Source organism: Sphaeramia orbicularis, chromosome 24, assembly GCF_902148855.1.
Source record: "Sphaeramia orbicularis chromosome 24, fSphaOr1.1, whole genome shotgun sequence".
Lineage (NCBI taxonomy): Eukaryota > Metazoa > Chordata > Actinopteri > Kurtiformes > Apogonidae > Sphaeramia > Sphaeramia orbicularis.
In genome coordinates, this window is record NC_043979.1 from 744,893 (window position 1) to 766,147 (window position 21,255).

The window sequence follows — 21,255 nt, forward strand, 5'->3', positions numbered from 1 at the left end:
TTTTGATTTTCTATACCTAATATTTGGAACCAATATTCACTTTTAAAGTCTTTGAAAAGGTTCATTAAGCATCTGTGTGTTATTTATGCAATAAATTACATACATTTTACCAAATCGGATTTTTTTTTTTTTTTTGTGTTTCTGGCCTTTTGTGTTGATATAGTAGGTTAAAGTTAAAAAATAATAGACAGATGAAATAGATGAAGTTGTGCTGAAAAAACACAGATCCCAAACATGGGTATAAGTAAACATTTGTTTATATAGTATATAAAGGCCAAATCAAAAGGACTGAAAAATGGACAAAATAGACTCAGACCACTAAGGGTTAATATTTGAATGTTTCTGACACAGAAAGTACATTGTACCAATTATTTTATTTTATTATTGTTTTTTTTAAATACAACTTGGTTAAATTATTAGTACTTTTTGAACATTTTGAGCACAGTTTAAATAATACCGCAATAATAATGATAACCGTGATAATTTTGGTCACAATAACCGTGATCTGAAATGTTCATATCGTTACATCCCTAGTTTGTTGTTAGTTGGATTTTTTTTTTTTTTTTGAAAAGTGTAAAATTGGACATATGCTTGCACCTGTGCTGAGAGGATGTGTGTACTGAAAATGTGACCTAATAAAAAGATTAACAAAAAAAAAAAAAAAAGACAAAACAGGCATGCCTTTTAAAAGTAGAAATAACACTCACAGTTTTGATCGTCTGGAAAACATCTTCCACAGCCAGAGGGATCACTCCTAGAATATGATCGTTCCCCATCATAGTGAAAGTCTTTCCAGAGGACGTCTGCCCATAAGCAAATATGGTCCCTGCGGGTCAAACACATGCAGCGTTCACATAAATAGCCTGACAATGGAGTGGAGGAGCACTTCAACTCACTGTAGTCCAGTTCTATTCCATACCATTGTATCCTTCAACAGTGGAAACCACCAAAGGCTTCGCGATGGCCCGGTAAAGCTGATCAGTGGTTTCATCAGCGGTGAACACTCTGTCTGTAAATGGCACACCAAGGGTTAATGTGGAGTCACAAGCCTTCATCTAATCACTCAGATGCAGACCTTTTAGGAAGGCTCTAATGGATTTAAACTTGTCAGGGGAACAGAGTGGAACCAATAGGTTTGAAATGTACCAAAGCTGAAGCTCTTGGTTGAATTCCCATCGTCAGTCTGATAAATTGACTTCTTATCTGCCTTCCAGTACAGTTGAACAGGCTCTGCGTTCTCCGATGCAGAACTTTCCTCTCTGAGAAACACAGAACAAAAAACAGAATCAGTAAACAGACCATCTTGGAGGTTCGGATGCAATATGGACAAAAATTACATCTTTTTTTTTTTTTTTAATATATATATATTTTACGACTATTCTCTTAGTAACAAGTGTTTTTGTTTGTTTGTTTGTTTGTTTTTATTACTGATAGTTAACAAGATAATGTGGACAGGAAAAAAACAACACATAAACAAACGGAAAATCAAACAAATAAACAAACCAAAAACAACAACAATGACAGAGTAATGACAAACAACAACATCATATTACAATGAAAAAGATCATAAATGTAAATAGCAACTAAACAGTATAGCTTGGTTAGGGGTGATAGGGAAAAGGGGAAGAGGGGGTGTGAATGACAGTGAAAAAGAGAGAGAGGAGTGAGGGGGAAAATAAGATTTGTTGTAATAATTAGGTCTGTAAGAAAATATCGGTTCTGCAATATATCGCAATATTTAATTTCACAATACTGCATCGATATTAAAAAGTACTGTATCGATATTTTTAGGTATTTATTCAAATGCAGATATTGTGGAGGTTCATTTTTGTTTTTCTTTTTTGTTCAAACTTTATTTATTATTCTTTAACACTCTTTTATTAAATAATGTTGGTTCCTTTGTTGGGATTGAACTCAAATCCTGTTCTGATGATAGTTGTGAACTAATAGAATATGAACATTTGAACAGGATCTGAAACTGGAATGTCAGTAAAACAAAATTAATGTTTGAACACAGGAACATTTTGTGATATAGCATTAGATCCTGCTGGGATCAAATTAAAATGTGTTTAGTATTTGTGCAGATTTCTGCTGGAATTCAATTCTTCAAGGAAATAATCATTAAAAAAAGAAAAACAAAAAAATGGCCTTTTTAACAGTATCGTGATATATCGTATCGTGATCCTAGTATTGTGATTTGTATCGTATCACCAGATTCTTGCCGATACACAGCCCTAGTAATAATACAAAAATATGTAATAATAATAATAATAATAATGATAATAATAATAATAATAATAATAATAATAATGCCAGTAGTCTAATTTGCTAGTATTATTGTGGCGGCGGAGGCAGCCACAATACAACAATGAGTTATATAATTTAATATTTGTAACAGTGTATTTGTATCAGTTATTATCTGTTTTGAGTTTATATGAATCAATGTAATTTGGCTGTGGGGGGGCGGCACAACAAAAATTACATCTTGATTTTTTTTTTTTTTTTCAGTGTTGTGGCCAAGTGACAATGTAAAACAAAATGCATAAAAAAACAATATGATCTTTGACCTTAGACACTGACTCTGTTTACATCCACACTCACACTGATCATTATCCAGTTTGTGGAGTTATCTGATTATAATAAATCTGATTAACGCACCTGGATTTGTCCCCATACTCCCATGTCTTCCTGCATGTAAACAGGTTCATCTGATTTATTTAGTTCTGTTACATCTGAACATGTGCAAAAACTATTTAATATCATTGAAAATGGAAATTGTGTTTTCAAACGTGAGTAGAAGACAATAACAGGAAGTTTGATTCTATTATCACTATGTACATACGAACACCCAAAAAAATCTGATCATGGACTGGAGCATATAAAACCAGGATTTTACAATTATTGCATTTCTGAAGAGCATGTAAATGAAAGAAACGAACGAAAAGAAAATTTAAATGATCAAAAAAAGTTTTATAGCCATGGTAAGGAGAAAAATTGAGAAAAAAATTTGTGCCTATGAAAGTGAAAAAAGTAAAAATATTTATTTTATACCACTTCTTTAGGTGAGGAATCATTTCTCACACTAATGGTACAAGTGTCGTATTTTACCTATAAACTGGTGCTGCTCAAAACACAATAATGCATCAAAACTGATGTTGATATTATAACGAAAATGGCTTTAAATTGTAACAAAAAAAATATTTAAAGAATCAATAAAACTTGTATTGTTCAGGTCAGGAGAGAGTTGATAAAACACTGATTCATTTGAAAGTGAAAGTTAAAAAAAATGACTTAAATTCATGACATTTTTTAAGGCAAAGTTTTGATACCATTGGTACAAATGTATTTTAGTAAATTCCGTCACAGGGTTAAGGATGTTGTGGTGGAACAAAAACAGATTAAAGTGTTTTACAAACATGGAAGTAGTAGCCTAACAGCATTACACTATACTACGTTTTCATAATTTTATTGTACCAGTTGCACATTGACTGTATTACAAGTTTTTAATTCACATATCCACAGTCTCTCCCCTTGCTTTTGTTTGTGTCTAAAATAAATAGTAGGTATAAATAGAGACCAAACGGTATCATCTTGAAGACCTGTATGACAAACTTGTATGATGTTCTAGACCACAGGTGTCAAACATGCGGCCCGTGGGCCAAAACTGGCTCCCCAACGGGTCCAGTCTGGACTGTGGGATGACTTTGTGAAATACAAAAATTATACTTTAGATATGAACAATCAAGGATGTTTAAATCATTTTAGTTCAGAGCACCACATACGGACAAAGTTGGTCTTTGTTTATGTGTAAGAAAAAGTAAAATTACATGAAAGTGTTTACATTTACAAACTATCCTTTCATAAACAATATGAATTATCTGAACAAATATGAACAACCTGAAAAGGGAAGTCAGTGTAATTTTAACAATATTCTGCCTGTTACTAAATGTTTGTAGATCCACTGTGATCTCTAAGTTATAATGCATAATACCAGTGTTTTTCAACCTTGAGGTTGGGACCCCACGTGGGGTCACCTGGAATTTCTAGTAATTGATAAAAATAAAAAATATATGATGAGTTGACAGAGCCAATCCCAATCCATATCAGACAAAGTGTGGTTGTGGAACTGCAGAACTGTGGTTCTGTTTATCTGTCAAATGTTCATTGTGGTCAGTTTCAGATGCTGCAGCTCTTTCATAATTCATAGTTTCAGTTCTTGTTTGTTCAGTATTAATTGTCCTCCTTGTAAATCACAGCTGGACTGACTGTACATATCCTGACCAAGGAAAATCACATTCTCCCTTTGTGCAGTAATCTACACCTGGATTTACTGCCTCTGTCCATAATAATAGACATTATATAGACTAAATGTCCTCTGATATTAACCTGGATTTGCAACACAGTATAGCAAACTATTACATCAGGGGTGTCCAACCCTGGTCCTGGAGAGCCACTGTCCTGTATGTTTTAGATGTTTCCCTCTTCCAGCACATCTGATTCAAATGATCAGCCTATCATCAAGCTCTGCAGAAGTCTGAGAATGACTGTCAGGTGTGCCGGAAGAGGGAAACTTCTAAAACATGCAGGATAGTGACGCTCCAGGACCAGGGTTGACCACCCCTGTATTACATGATCCAAAACAAATTCATTTTAGCAAAAAAATAAATAAAAATTTTTTAAAAATTCCGTTTTGAATGTGGGGGGATCACCCGAAATTTGTGATGTTAAAATGGGGTCAGGAGACAAAAATGTTGGAACCACTGTATAATACTGTTAAAACTGCACTTATTTTTCTTAAGACATTTCAGTTTTTTCATGGTTGTTCATGTTATTCACATTTTTTTAATGATAGTTTGTAGATGTAAACATTTTCATAATGCAATTCTATATTTTTCACTTTGGAGTTGACACTATTTATAGGTTATTATTTTCCTGGTCCAGCCCAGTTCATTGATCACACTGGGCTGTATGTGGCCCCTGAACTAAAATGAGTTGGACACCCCTGTTCTAGACATATAAAAACCAAGTAATTCAAGTGTCAGTCTTTGCTTGAATCGAAAGTATTTTCATTTTAAAACACTTTTCAGTATAGCTATCTTTGCTTACCCATCATTCTGTCACAATGTAAGGTCAATTATGGTTAAGGTTTAACATTCCCCAGTCCAATCGACGACATTAAACCAACATTATCTTAGCTTTAGCGCCAAATAACAGTACATTGTTACTACTACTATTACTACTACTATTACTATTACTACTACTACTATAACTACTACTTCAGCCTAACTGGCTAACGTGTTATCAGTTATTTAGCTAACTGTAGCATTAGGAAGCTCCTTCTCGACAGTTTTAACCGCGAAAACTCACCTCGTTATGAGGGGACGGACTCGAACGCAGACTTTCACTGCGGAGTCCTCAGACATGGTGTTCAAATATCTGCTAAAATTGAATTCCTAAAAGAAAACAATGAACTAAAATGAAGCACTAATCAACGGGTACATCGTTAACAGTCTCGCACCGTTTTAAATTTATGCCGCTTTGTTTTGATTGGTTAACGTCATCGGATGGATTGAACCATACAGGGGTGGAGCTGTGTTCCTTTTGTTGTCCCGGTATTATGTATTTTTAATGTTAGAACAAAATTCCTCCAAATAACTTGTGTTGAAAAAATACAAGGTAACAAAAGGAAAGGTTGATATCATCATTGTAATGTAATTTGAGTTGTGAAAAATCAGGTATAGTTGGACTGTCCTCGACTGTGACGTAATTCTTTGAGACCAGTTTAACTGACGTCATCAAAATGCGCATTTAAATGTGTGGATAACACATGAGTAGAGCTCTTTAGTGTAACAGAAAAAGTTGACTTTATTCTACTTATTTCAGGAAAGGAAGTTGTTCGTGTAGCAGAACCTTAATTATAAGATATTTTGTAGAATAAGTTTTTTTTTTTCGCTGCCAAAGAAATACAAACGGTAAAACGTTTGTGCTGAAATGTCTCTGTTTCTTGTGAACAGGTAAACTTTTTAAAGCTGCCTTCTAGACTTTAATATCTTATGAAATTCTAATCTATTGTTATTGTTATTTTTTGTTATTATTGTTATTTTAAATTTCATGTTGGTTTTTAAGATATCTTGGAGAGGATGAAGATAATTGTGCCTCTAAAGAGAGTCGGGCTCAGGCTTTACTGGTCAAACTACAGCAGAAGGCCAAAGAGAAGCAACAACAGAGTTTACGACAGGAAGAGACAGAAGAACAGACTGACAGAAAGAAGAGGAAGGCTGACAAGGACAGCAGGCAGAAGCACAAAAAGAGGAAAGGAGAAATAGATCCAAACAAAGATCAACCTGTGGAGGAAGACAAGAATAAGAAAAGTGGAAAAAAGAAACAGAAGAGGAAAAAGGAGTTGGGTGAGTGGACATATTCATCTCTCTAAATACAGTGTATTAAATTTTGGTCAGATTCAGCCAAAGTGAACATAAGTGCCAAAAATTAAAGTTTCACCTATCATTTATCAAATAGGCTCATTTTTTTTAAGCTAAAAAACTGTAGTTTATGGAACTGTTTACAAAATTCAGTATCGCTTGTAGAAAAAAAGATATAACTAATATAAAATGAAACCTCAAAAGGACTAATATATGTAAATGCACTATTAACGATAATAATAATAATAGTATTTTTTCAGACTCATATATGTAGATGCACTATTCACTATAATAATAATATTTGTTCTTGTATCAGTGATATTTTCAGTCTGTGAATCTGTTGAACTAATAAGATGCTTAACGAAGACTTTAAAAATGAATATTGGTTCCAAATTTTAGGTATAGAAAATCAAAATTGTAATAAATTAAAACTATACTCAAATATTTGACATTAAAGCAGATCTTTACATAGGTGTTTTTTCCCCTAAAAGTGCGGTAATCAAACACAGTTATCATGAGAATTAGAATTTAAACAATAATACTAACCGTCTGTGATTTTACCACCATTTATCGTTGTACCGGTAATGGTTACATCCCTTTTCAGTTGTCTAAATGTTTACTTCTGCACAACAGTACACTGTATATGACAGGTTTGTTCTTTTTCTCATGTGGCTTACTTTAGTACCGTGAGCAAATGACAGTGGAATCTGAGATCAGCCACATTTAAAAAGTAATATGAACAACCAAAGACAATCTGAGATTTAAATAATATCAGATTATAGTGTGAATGGAACCCTGAGAAAGTCAATAAACGTTCACACATCAGCTGAAACAAAATCTATTGCGTATCAGTCTGTTCATGGAGAGTTCCTACAGTCTGTTAGAATGATAGATTCTCCTATGACTGAAATAGATGGACGTGAGGATATGGGAGAGGGTGAAGAAGAAGAGAAAGAAGACGCAGAGGCAGGAAATGACACACGTGAGAAGACGTCTGCCCCCGCTGAGTTCACAGTTCTGGGAGGATTTGACCTGAAATCTGTCCAAAAGGTACGTTTTCCACATGTGAGGGAGGAAAGTGCCCATGAAATTAGAGGGTTTTTAAAAATGACAGAACACTGACACCAGAAGGTCATCTGATATTTACCTCCGCCAAGGAGGTTAGGGTTTTGCCGGTGTTGGTCTGTCTATTTGTTTGTTTGTGTGCAAGATAACTCAAAAAGTTATGGATGGATTTGGATGAAAATTTCAGGAAATGTTGATGCTGGCACAAGGAACAAATGATTACATTTTGGTGGTGATGGGGGGGTGTCATTGATCTTCTTATGAGGTTCAAAGGAAGCCAGTTTAATGAACATTTGCAAGCAGCAACAGGATTAATATGGGTTTTCATATTATTTGTCACATTAAAAAGGGGAATTTTTGCCCACTTTCCAGCAAACATCATGCAAAAAGTCCCACAAGGACAAGTGATACACAGTTTTCCAATAAATTCAACACAAGACACTGCATGAATGGTACACATTTATTCCACAATATTTTTGTCACAATAATGTCACAATAATGATACTCAAAGTTTCAACCTTGTCGTACATTGTATGTTGGTGCAATGACAGTAAAGACTTATCTCATCTTATCTTGTCTTGTCTTGTCTTGTCTTGTCTTATCTTTATCTTTAATCTCATCTTGTGGATTTCCAGGTGCACAGAGTTCTTCCTCAGTGGCTCGCTCAGCCTGATGCCATTCACAGCGACATTAAAAACCACCTGGTTCCAGTGTTAGACGTCCCAGGACTCTGTGTTCATCTGGTGAAGAAACTCCAAAATAACCAGATTCAACACTTGTTTCCAGGTGACGACAAACACATGTGTGAACTGAATATTCAGCCTCATGAACCCCTGGCTAACAAAGGCTGTGTTTTACTTCCAGTGCAGGCAGAAGTCATCCCAGTCATCCTGGAGGGTGCACAGCAGGGCCTGCTGATTGGACAAGGAGGATACAAACCACCAGATATTTGTGTTTCTGCACCGACAGGAAGTGGCAAGACTCTGGCATTTGTCCTACCTGTCATCCAGGTGAGTCCATGTGTCCACTGTGACCAAGTCCACCAAGGACTGTGAGACACTGACATATTTATTTAAAGGGCTCACATTTATCTAAACCCACATTTGTGAGTCTGTGGTTCATTTCTTTGTGTATTTGAGCCCTCCAGCTGCTGCAAAACTATCTTTATATTCATTCATTCAGTGAATTTCTAAAACCTGTTTGAATTCCTTCTTAATTTGTTCCGTCTATAACTACTTATGACATTTGCACATATCGGTTTTGTTCATTTTTTTTTCATTATTTTGCTTGATTTTCGTTTTGTTTTGTTTTTTTTTCATTATTTTGCTTGATTTTCGTTTGTTTTCTTTCATTCAAATTCCTTCTTAATTAGTTGCGTCTCTAACTAGTTCCGTCTCCTCATTTGCTTATATCAGGTCCAGACTTCAGACCAACATTTCTCCAGTATTTCTCCATAATTGTTTGTCAGATAGAAAAGGAAGAATAACATTGAAAAAAGACTAATATCACTGCTTTAAGATCAGATAAGACTTTATTTATTCCACCGTGGGGAAATTTCAACAGCAGCAACAAATGACAACCAAGTGCAAAGAAAAAGACAGATTAAAAAACCACAAAGGAGTGAAAAAAGGAGATACAGAGAGAAAAGTCAGAAATTTGATCTTTGCATACCGTACTTTCTGGACTATAAGCCACACCCACCCCGTCTCCAACGTCTCACCATCGCTTCATTGATGCCAGGCTTCCGCACAGCAGCTCTATTTCCTTCTTTGTCAGCCGGATAAATCGTTAGCCCAGAAAACATAAATTAGCCGCCTCATTTTAGAGCCGCGGGTTCACAGTGTGTGGAAAAAAGTAGCGGCTTGTAGACCGGAAAGTACGGCAAATATTAATGTAACTATAGAATTAGAAATTAAAATTAAATATTCTTGACCTGCTTAGATTGTGGTTATTGAAGCTCACTCTGGTGTTTTGTAGCAGAGTTCCAGCTTTAACCTCACACCAGTGCTGAACAGTAAACTGGATGAACCAGGTTTAGATTCCTACATGATATGAACCACAGGTGTTTAGTGTCAGACTGCAGTGGAAGCTCCTCTTCTCCTAAAATGACTCCCATTAAATGTTCAAATCTGTTCAGTTGTTTTCATTTCATTGACTCCAAATGTGTTGGAACACGTTCATCTCTCAGACCAGTTGGTTCAGAATCAGTTTGATCCCAGATCAGTGGACTGGATGTTGTTCACTTCTCCTCCATTCCCGTGTCTGTGTTTGTTCATTCCATCTCTGCTCAGTGCATTTGTCCGTAGACGCTCAGCGTCCATGCACTTCAATGGGACTGAGTGGAACTGCTTTAAACTGACTTTAAACTGGACCAGCGTTGCATAAATGACACCGTGTTGTCCCGCCCCCGGACGCTCGGCGTCTCTGGGGGTGAATGGAGCTGTGGGCGGAGCTCGGCTGGGCCAGACGCTGAGCTTCCGTGTGCCAATTGGAGGATGGGTCCAAAGGCTGAATCCAGTTTGATTGACAGCTGTTTTCAGATCTTCTCCTTCACTGACACAGTTCAGTTTAATACTGTCACACATTCTGCTGGGAAATCACAGAAACCAAATGAACTGTTCATTTACTGACCTGGAAGAAAACACAACCACTGGACTAACTGGTTTACATTTAACATAATTTCAACATTTTCTTGTTTCAGTTCCATAATTTAATCCTGTCTTGTTCAGTTTAATATCATTTTGTAGATAGTTAAATTGGTCAGACTGTTGGCTTGGTCGGAGTGAACTAACTATCCAGTCCCTGGAACAGATGCCTACTGTGTACGATAAGGTCACTGAGCATTTACTGAAAAAGGAACGGAGGGATGAATTTCTGTTTAAATAAACTGACAATTTTTTTGATGTGAGTCGACAATGAGCTTCCCCTGTCTGAAAGACCAACAGCTGACACTGGTGTGAACGTTTCATACACCAACATACTGAGGCACATTTACGTTCAGACACAGTGGTCTGTACAGTATTACACTAACTACTGTTCCATAAACTACAGACTTATGAGGTTTTCTTCCATCAGGTGCTGATGGAGCGGGTGGTGTGTGAAGTCCGAGCTTTGGCCGTGTTACCGACCAAAGAGCTGGCTCAGCAGGTCAGAACGGAACGGATCAAACACTGACACAGACATGTTTTTACTGTAGAAACATGAGCAGGGTTAACCACCACACCCCTGTGTTTGTGCAGGTTTGGAAAGTGTTCTCGTCATACGCTGAGGGTACGACTCTGAAAGTGGTGATGTTGGCAGGACACAAGTCCTTCAGTGCAGAACAGGAGTCTGTGTCAGAACACAGGTAAGACAGAAAACAGTCCAGTGTCCCTGTACATCTGAGTCTGGTCTATGTGGATCAGAACCAGCTGAATGTGTGAGGATGGTTCTGTTCTGTGTTCCAGTTCTGGTTCTGTTCTATGTTCCAGTTCTGTTCTGTGTTCCAGTCCTGGTTCTGTTCTGTGTTCCACCTATATTTCACCTAATACAGTGCTTTTATCAACCTGAATGTGTACAGCATCAAGCATTCACACCATAACAAACATGGGGGGGGGCAGATCTGTCTTGGTGGCGGTCTGCGCTCTCCGAGTGCTTTTCTCGTATTTGGGTCATTTAACAGGAAAGGACAAACCAAGTAAGGATAAATATGTGATTAGAATCCTCTTGGCATCGTCTAAAACAGGGCTGTCAAATTCATTTTCATTCAGTTCCACATTAAGCCAAATTTGATCTGAAGTGGGCCGAACCAATGAAATAATAACATAATATATAAATAATGTCAACTCCAAACTTTCTTCTATGTTTTAGAGCAAAAAAAAGTAAAATTCTGCAAAAATGTTGAAAATGAAAATGTTCACATCTACCAACTATCCTTTAAAACAATGTGAATTACATGAACAAACTGAAATTTCTTAAGAAAACTAAGTACAGTTTTAACAGTATTATGTCTCAGTTTATCATTTACACATGTAAATTACAACTTACAGATCACAGTGGCAGAATATTGTTAAAAATGCACTTCAGACATTTCAAAATGTTTATATTTGTTCAGGTTATTCGTGTTTTTGTGAAATGTTAGTTTGTTTTAGTGTAAATACAGTAAAATGACATGAAAATGTTTACATTTACAAAGAGAAAAATTTGGAGTTGTGAGTATTTATAGGTTTTTATGATAGTATTTGACTGATCCGACCCACTGTAGATTAAATTGGTCTGAATGTGGAACCTGAACTAAAATGTTTAAGATCTTAGCGTAATTTTTGTATTTCACAAATTCATCCCAGGGGCCGGACTGGACCCTTTGGTGGGCCGGATTTGGCCCCCAGGATGCATGTCTGACACCTGTGGTCTAAAAAAAGCCATCACACAAAAATGGTGCTAAGAGACCCCCCCCACCCTAAATAATTGGAGACACTGTGGAAGAAATTCACAACATGGAGAGTGTTATGTATATCATAAGACTACAGCAAGAAACGTGAAGATCGATGGAAAAAATGGACAATATACAGGACGACGACTGACACTATGTTCTAAATGTTTGTGTTGGAAAACTTCTAAAATGGAACAATAAAATGTAAGTTAAAAAAAAAAAAACATGAATATACAAGAGAACAGCTGCAGAATTGATGTCCACTGTAGTGACCAGTGTGAATGAAAGGGTTAAACAGGACAGCTGCTCTGACCTGGCTCTCTAGGGCTCTTTTATAAATCATGTTCTTCTATAATACTGTTCTTCTAGAGGGGGTGTGAGGCGCAGTTTAGCGGACATCATCGTTGCCACCCCAGGCCGTCTGGTGGACCACATCAATAAGAGCTCAGGTTTATGTCTGGAACACCTCAGGTTCCTGGTGGGTTTCTCAAACCTATAAATAGTCTGTTTTCTAACCACAGTCCCATATTTCAGACACTGAACGCCGTTGTGTTCCATTCACAGTGAATTTCCTCATTTGTCACAGATTATCGACGAGGCCGACAGAATGATTGACAGCATGCACCAGTCGTGGCTCAGTCAGGTGGTTAAGGCCGTGTACAGAACAGGAAGTGAAACAGAACCCACGTCTGTCTTCAGAAGGACTGAACCCAAACACATCACAGCAGCCAGGTGAGTTAGACCAACAAACACCAACGCATACTTTAACCCAGTCTGTCTGACAAGCAGAATCACAATTTATTTGGCATTGCACATAGGGCTGTGTATCAGCAAGAGTCTGGAGATACGATACAAATCCCAATACTAGGATCACCATATGATATATCACAATATATCATGATACTATTAAAAAGGCCATATTTAGTTTGTTTCCTTTTTTAAATGATTATTTCCTGGAAGAACTGAATTCCAGCAGAAATCTGCGCAAATCCTAAACACATTTGTATTTGATCCCAACAGGATCTAATGTTCTATCACCAAATGTTCAAACTGTGTTCAAACTGAAATTCTATTTCACAGACATTCCAGTTTCAGATCCTGTTCAAATGTTCAGGTTCTGTTAGTTCACAACTAACATCAGAACAGGATTTGAGTTCAATCCAAACAAAGGAATGAACATCTGCCTCTCAGTAAATAGTGCTTTCAGGATGATTCAAATAACCATTGTTTTATAAAAGTGTTGAATAATAATGAATAAAATACAAACAAAAAAGAAAAACAAAAATGAACCTCCACAATATCTGCATTTGAATAAATACCTAAAAATATTGAGAAAAGCCCAAGAAATTATCCACTATAAGAAAAAAATAAACATCATCCACCTTTTCAAGTAAGGGGGCGCTGTTTACCTGAAAGGTTAATGGATCATTTTTTGGGCTGTTCTCTTTTTTTTCTTATAGTGGATCATTTTTTGGGCTGTTGCACCTCTGGGCCACCGTATACTTGATATCTAATTGGTCTGTATGTGGGATCTGAATTAAGATCATTTTGACATCCTCCATTGATAATATCTTCAGTGTAATTTTTGCATTTCACAAATCCATCCTACGGGCCAGATTTGGCCCCCGGGCCGCATGTTTGACACCAGTGGTCTAATGTGTAGAGCTATTATTGATTGTTTTGGGTTTTTTTGTATCAAATGTATGGTGTGGTGGTTTTGCCGTGGCGGTGCACCACAGCAAAACCTTACCAGCAGAAACCCTGCATTCATTTATGAGTCCATCCTTTGTCTGGTACCATCATATTTGTGGTGGTACGTGACACGCCAGCGGCACCACCACAGCCGTCACATATCCACATCATAGATCCAGCTTTAACCTGGTGACGTCCGTCCGTCTGTGTGTTCCTCTTCAGTCTGTCTCCACCTGCGATGCCTCTGCAGAAGCTGCTCTTCTCTGCTACACTCACTCAAAACCCTGAGAAGCTGCAGCAGCTGGGCCTCCACCAGCCACGACTCTTCAGCTCCGCCCACAGCCGCCCCGCCACCACGGCCGACACGCCCACGGCCCCGCCCCACAAACAAGACCGCTTCGACTTCCCCCAGGGTCTGACGGTAGGACACGGATGGAGCATGTGCACCATACAGCCTTATAACACAGTTCAGCACAAACAGTGACCCAGACCTGAGGCCAAAGGGATGAGATTTAATGGGAACACTTTAGAAGAATAAATACACACTATGAAGCATTAGTTAAACATTCAGAAATACTGAAGTCATCATTTATAAAGCATATTTATGACATGAATACTCATTAGTATGATATATATATATGTATGTGTGTGTGTGTGTGTGTATATATATATATATATATATATATATATATATATATATATATATATATATATACACACACACACACACACACAAATATATATATACATATATATATACACACACACACAAATACATATATATATATATATATATATATACATATGCTATAATATATATATAAGCACAGTTATAAACGTTTTACTCATCATTAATAAGAACATCCACATTGTGCTTAATGACTGTATTTTCATACTTTATAAATTATGGATTCAGCATTTAAACATTAGTATTGCATCACTTACAAACCAGTTGTGATGTGCATTTCTGCTCACACATACACTATTCACACATGTACTAATGGTTAGTGAATATGTTAGTGTGTATTTTATACTAACTCACACATTTATTTTCCAATAGATGTCCTATAAACAGTTATTAATACAGGAATTCATTCTTTCAGGTAGTCCTACAGCACTAACTACTCATTAATTCAGTCTATGGTGTGAGCTCATCTAAAGTGTGCACTATCTATGACATTTAAAGCATTTACAAATGAGATTTAAAAGTTGGAAATGCCTAAAGACTCACAAAAGTCTGAGTTATTCTACAAATAAAAGACACAGCACATGGGATTATCAAACAAACTGCATGACTGAATGATTATCATTATGAATGATGAGTAAAACATTTATAACTGTGCTTATAAACCATATATTAATGAGTATTCATGTCAGAAATAAGCATTAATAAATAATGAATTCAGTATTTATTCATTCATTCATTCATTTTCTGAACCCGCTTTATCCTCACTAGGGTCACGGGGGTCGCTTGGAGCCTATCCCAGCTACATAGGGGCGAAGGCGGGGTACACCCTGGACAAGTCGCCAGTTCATCACAGGGCTGAACATATAGAGACAAACAATCACTCTCACATTCACACCTATGGGCAATTTAGATTAACCAATTAACCTATTAGTGCATGTTTTTGGACTGTGGGAGGAAGCCGGAGTACCCGGAGAGAACCCACGCAGACACGAGGAGAACATGCAAACTCCACACAGAAAGGTCCCACCACCCGTCGACTGGTGTTGGAATCGAACCCAGGACCTTCTTGCTGTGAGGCACGTGTGCTAACCACTGCACCACCGTGTCGCCCCAGTATTTATTAATGCTTAATTAATGCTTCATAGTGTGCACTTATTGTGAAGTGTTACTGTTTTAGTTTTAGTTTTCGTGGTCACAGGTACAGGTTGGATCTGTGTGTTCAACATGAGGACAAAAAGCTTTCAGGAAAACCATGAGGTGACAGTTCCCTGGTCACATGATGCTAACTGTGATGTCATGTGTTTTTAGGAGTATTACGTTCACTGTACATTAAGTAAGAAGCCCCTCCTCGTCCTCCACTTCCTGCTGCGGATGAAGCTCAGCCCCATGTTGTGTTTCACCAACTCCAGAGAGGCTGCCCACAGGTCAGAACAGCCACTCTGTCGTCCACTCTGTCGTCCACTCTGTCGTCCATCCAACACTGTTGTCTGTCCATATGTTGTCAGTCTGTCCACTCTTTAAACTCAGTGTCCCTGCTTCTTCTTCTTCTTCTTCTTCTTCTTCAGACTCTTCCTGCTGCTGCAGCTCTTCGGTGGAGTTCAGGTGGCAGAGTTCTCCTCCAGACTTTCTCCTGCTGAGAGAAAGAAGACGCTGAAAGAGTTTGAGCAGGGGAAGATCCAAATGTGAGTCTGATGAGTGTGTGCTTATGTTTGTGTTTGTGTGGGTCATAGAAGACAAGTTCAGACCAAGGTTATTATCGCCATCAAAAACGAAACGACAAAAACTAGAATTGACGAAACATTTTTGTTAACAGAAATAAAAACTATAATTAAAAGAAAAAACGATAATTAACTGAAACTGTATTGTGTGTTTACAAAACTAACTAAAACGTATAAAAATGATGGATAAAATTCCCTTTGTTTTCGTCTTTGTTAATGTCAGATTTATATAAAATCGATTTATTTTGCTTGAGCAATTTTAGCTAGCGGCACCATACGACACTTTTTGCTCCGTCACTTGTGTTCACTTGTGGTTTCCAGTCGTCTTCTGGTCCCCACTCTACCTGGAAACATGGAGACTAAAGCAGCAGAGTCCTGTCTGGGATTGATTTGAATACGACCACAGAGAAGAAGAGAAAAGAGACGACTAAACTAAAACTAAACTAAAACTAAGCATTTGGAAAAAACAAAATCTAATAAAAACTGTCCAACCTGCTCTAAAAACGAATTAAAATGAACTGAGTTAGAGAAAAAAAGTCAAAACTAAACTAGAATGAAAAATCCAAAACTATTAGAACCTTGGTTCAGACTTGTGTAAAGAACTTCAACCAATATTTGGTTCAAGCTGCTGGATTATATGGATGATAAAGCAATGAGAATTGGATATTGTTCACTTATTCTGCCATATTTGAGTTATTGTATATGAGGAACACAAAGCCATTGTTTCTATGACAGAAAAGAGTAATAAGATGAATGAATAATGTTCATTTCAGGGAACATACAGATGAGTTGTTCATTTAGGGCCGGATCTATCAAAGGTTAGTGTGTATTAAAACATTTGCAAACTCATTGCACATGCAAAAAACTGTACAAACTGATTTACTAAGGGTTTTTTTTTTTTTTAATTATTATGGTGTGAATGCTCAATGCTGTTCACATTTAAGTTGATGTATGCAGTGTATTAGGTGAAAAGGAGAGGCAAAAAAAAAGCTTTTGCTTCTAGCCTGTTCCTTTTTTGGTTTTTATGTTTATTATGATTAATGTACTGAGTACAAGGATTGATGTAAGACCAAAAATAAATTCATTCATTTGTTGATTCATAATTTTATTTTTTACAGTAAAAGAAAAAATCAGAGTTGTCATTATTTATAGGTTATTATTATTATTTTATTTATTTAATTGTTAATATCCTCAGTGTCATTTCTGTACTTTGTAAAAATAATCTGTGGGCCCAGATCAGACCCTTTGGTGGTTTGGTTTTGGCCCACAGGCCATATGTTGGACACCCCTGGTTTACTGGTGTTCCAGACTAATGGACTGAAGGGTGTTTGGTCCATCATACTGGTGCAGGTCAGTGTTTGGTTCTTCTAATGCTGCGTTTCCACTACATGGAACCAGCTCGGCTCGGCTCAGCTCGGCTCGGTATTCCTGCAGACCGTTTCCATTCCAGGATACTACCGGCTCTACAGTACCTGGTCGTCATAGTGATGTAGCGCGTTACCTCCATGTCATCTGTTCAGAGAGTTGCTGATAAACCCACTCGTTGTGTGTTGTCTGGTCTGAATTTTTACATCGGCCACCAAAGACTGAATCTCTGGTGTAGTTTATCTGTTCTCATGTGAATTAGTGTACCGCTACATTTACTGTCCACTTCTGCATCTGTTTTTGTAAAATGGCGGGTCACAGAGAAAACTGTCTGACCAATCAGTGGTCTGCAGTGTTTATACGTCATGGTTTAGTATCTGGTCCCCAGTCCTGGAACCTCGGCGGAGGTGATACCAAAAAAGTACGGTAGTACTGGGTACCAGATCCTTTTTTGTAATGGAAACGCAAAAAGGCTGAGTCAAGTCGAGCCAATACCACGCCGTGGAAACGGGGAATAACAGACCAGTTCTACTCTGTGTGTGTGTGTGCGCGTGTGTGTGCGCGTGTGTGTGTGTGTGTGTGTGTGTGTGTGTGTGTGTGTGAAGGTTGGTGAGCACAGATGCAGCTGCCAGAGGGATCGACATCCATGGGGTCAAATGTGTGCTCAACTATGACGCTCCACAGTACATCAGAACCTACATCCACAGGTGAGGGACTGATTTACACATGTGTACACACACTGTAGATCTGTGTGAGTGAAGGAAGAATGGATCCGCTGTACGAGCTTTGAGTATATGTTCAGAGAAAAGCACTATAATCTATTATTGCCTCCGCCAAGGAGGTTATGTTTTTGCCAGGGTTTGTTTGTTTGTTTGTTTGTTTGTTTGTTTGTTTGTTTGTCTGTCCGTTAGTGTGCAACATAACTCAAAAAGTTATGGACAGATTTGGATGAAATTTTCAGGGTTTGTTGGAAATGGGATAAGGAAGAAATGATTAAATTTTGGTGGTGATCGGGGGTGGGGGGGCCCACGGGGGGCGCCACTGATCAGCCTTGGCGGAGGTCTGCGCTCTCCGAGTGCTTCTAGTTATTATTATTATTATTATTGTTATTATTATTATTATTGTTATTATTATTAATATTTCTACTTATGCAAAATGTGTATGTTACTCAATAATGTATAAATGAATACCATCCTATATACTGTACCATCCTATGTCCTATATCCACCCTATACGTAAGTCTTCCTGTGTCTTCTTTCAGGATCGGCAGAACTGCTCGAGCGGGGAAAGCCGGGCTGGCATTCACCTTCCTGTTAGGAGTCCAGGTAAAACACAGGACACACATGGAAAACACACTGTATATATATGAATGAATGAATGTAAACCAAAGCCTGTGTGTTTGTGTTTGTGTTTGTGTGTGAAGGAGAAGCACTTCCTGCAGATGGTGATGGAGGCGGGCAGCCCTGGAATTCACAAACAGATTATAAAAGCAGAGAGTCTGAAGGGTATGGAGGAGCGCTACCAACAAACACTGAGAGAACTGCAGGAGGTCATCAGGGTAGGACACACACTAAAACACACACTAAAACACACTAAAAAAACACACACACACCTACATATTCTAAAACACACAGCACATGTTGGAATGTTTTAGAGCTTTTCTGATTGTTAAACTAAGACAAGCTGGAAATGCAATAAATAAATAAATAAAAATATTTTATATATATATATATATATATATATATATATATATATATGTAATGTAAATGTTTTTTTTTACACTAAAACAAATACAAAACATTTGTAGTTGTTCTTATTCTTTATAGATTCTTATTTGACTGGTTCTGACCCGTTTGGGGTCCTACTGGTCTGAATGTGAAACCTGAACTAAACTGATGAATAAACTTCAGTCTAATGTTTGTATTTCACACATTCATCTCATGGTCCAGTTCAGACCCTTTGGAGGTTTGACACCTGTGCCTTCTATGGTTTTAGATGGACTGTTAATGGAGCATGATAGTGAACTCCAGCTGATGGTGCAGTTGTTCTGGTCTGAACAGTCTGTCTGTGTCGTGTCCTGTGGTGTTTTAGAACACTTCAATTATTTTTGCCAAAAAATGTTCATGTGCATAGAGGTTGTTTTCATTTAAACTGTATTTTTACAAACTGATTGCACACTCATATGTTGACCCATATTTGTGTGTGTGTGTGTGTGTGTGTGTGTGTGTGTGTGTGTGTGTGTGTGTGTGTGTGTGTGTGTGTGTGTGCGCAGGAGGAGAAAGCCCAGTGAACAGGAGCTGCACCTCCAAACCTCCTCCTGCTGAAGATCACAGGACATATTATGGGATGGATGGAGTCCTGCTGTTGAATCCAACCTAAAGTGCCGGTGCTGCTGACTTCACATTTCAAATCCATGAACTCATGTCAGAACACCCAGTCTGTGTGTGTGTGTGTGTGTGTGTGTGTGTGTGAGAACACTTTATGTCCCATAAATGCATTCATGTGGATCATGTTCCAACCTTTTTTACTCCTGACCCCATTTTAACATCACAAATTTCTGGTGACCCCAGACATTCAAAACTGAGACTTTTTTTTTTTTTTTGCTAAAAATTTATTTTTGATCCTATAATAGTTTGCTATACGATGTTGCAAATAAACATTAATTTTATTGGACATTTAGTCTATATAATGTCTCTTATTGTGGACAGAGGCAGTAAATCCAGGTGTAGATTACTGCACAAAGGCTCAGGATCTGTCCAGTCAGTCCAACTGGGATTTACAAGGAGGACAATTAATACTGAACAAACAAGAACTGAAACTATGAATTATGAAAGAGCTGCAGCATCTGAAACTGACCACAATGAACATTTGACACAGACACAGAACCACAGTGCTGCAGTTTCACACTCAGATTTTTTTGTGTCTTTTATGATTATGTCTCTAAACTCACCATATATATTTTTATTAGTAAGTTGTTGTTTTTTTTTTTTTTTTATCAGTTACCGTACTTTCTGGACTATAAGCCGCTACTTTTTTCTGGTTTTGAACCCTGCGGCTTATACAGCGATGCAGCTCCAGTATAGATTTAAACGGGCTAACGTCCTCCAGGGGGCGCTCTAACAGGAAGCACAAAAGTGAGACAGACAGGAGGAAGAGGTGATGAAGAGGAGGAGTTTGAATCTGAACTTTGAACAATCATTTTGCACAAACCTTCATCATGGAAAACACAAAGAAATCCATATTTTGCAGGTTTTAAGTTAAAACCAATCGATGTGTCTGTAAAGGAGGAAATAGAGCTGCAGCACCGAAGTGCCACTGAGCAACAACGGAGGAGAGACGTAGAAGGAGTGTGACGGAGCTGAGGCTGTTCAACTGAAGAACACTGAAGAAGACGACTGCAGTGGTTTAATGAGCAGAAGAAGAGGAAGACACAGATCAGTGACTGTTGTGGGTTTGTGAACCAGCCTGTTCCTGACGTTTACTGACGTTCCAGACACTGTTTGGACAAAAGCAGTGAAGGATGGAAATAAATACTTAAATAATCTGTCTGTTTACCATCTGTCTGTGGAAATATCTCATGTCACAACGTGGACACCTGCAGCTTATAGTCAGGTGTGACTTATAGCCCAGAAAGTACAGTACTAGAAATTCCAGGTGACCCCATGTGTGGTCCTGACCCCAAGGATGAAAAATCGGACCAATGTCCTTGTAGTTTACCAGGCAAATTCAAAGCTTTGGGAAATGTATCCAGATGCCATTTATTCTGCCCCAGTTCTGTGTATTTATTCTATTACAGAAATAGTCCATGTTTTGCTCATATTCAATCAGATCTGTAAAAAATTCAAATTCACACTTGATATCATCGATACTGATTTATTGGATCAATCCACTTCC

General features: G+C 37.7%; 2 protein-coding genes across 2 annotated transcripts in view; one reads left to right on the top strand and one right to left on the bottom strand.

The window, feature by feature from the left end:
• Positions 1 to 5,502, bottom strand: part of LOC115415531 (centromere-associated protein E) — a 98,322-nt gene extending 92,820 nt beyond the window's left edge. The window contains 4 exon segments of the mRNA XM_030129120.1: positions 708 to 826; positions 920 to 1,009; positions 1,147 to 1,259; positions 5,368 to 5,502. Coding sequence (XP_029984980.1) covers positions 708 to 826; positions 920 to 1,009; positions 1,147 to 1,259; positions 5,368 to 5,423 — 378 coding nt within the window. The 5' untranslated portion in view covers positions 5,424 to 5,502.
• A 310-nt stretch (positions 5,503 to 5,812) lies between these two features.
• Positions 5,813 to 19,945, top strand: ddx51 (DEAD (Asp-Glu-Ala-Asp) box polypeptide 51). The gene is made up of 16 exons (XM_030128268.1): positions 5,813 to 6,014; positions 6,127 to 6,407; positions 7,336 to 7,472; positions 8,123 to 8,273; positions 8,352 to 8,497; positions 10,563 to 10,634; positions 10,727 to 10,833; positions 12,268 to 12,376; positions 12,485 to 12,630; positions 13,813 to 14,011; positions 15,587 to 15,702; positions 15,844 to 15,960; positions 17,967 to 18,068; positions 18,623 to 18,686; positions 18,785 to 18,919; positions 19,634 to 19,945. Exons 1-16 carry the CDS (start codon positions 5,992 to 5,994, stop codon positions 19,649 to 19,651), a joined length of 1,923 nt encoding a protein of 640 aa, XP_029984128.1. The 5' UTR covers positions 5,813 to 5,991; the 3' UTR covers positions 19,652 to 19,945.
• The last annotated feature ends 1,310 nt before the right edge of the window (positions 19,946 to 21,255 follow it).

Excerpts from the sequence above, each read along its gene's own strand:
- ddx51 (XM_030128268.1), top strand. The coding sequence starts at position 5,992 with ATGTCTCTGTTTCTTGTGAACAG. Across the intron at positions 10,834-12,267 it reads GAGTCTGTGTCAGAACACAG|AGGGGGTGTGAGGCGCAGTT; the intron begins GTAAGACAGAAA and ends CTGTTCTTCTAG. Across the intron at positions 15,961-17,966 it reads GAGCAGGGGAAGATCCAAAT|GTTGGTGAGCACAGATGCAG; the intron begins GTGAGTCTGATG and ends GTGTGTGTGAAG.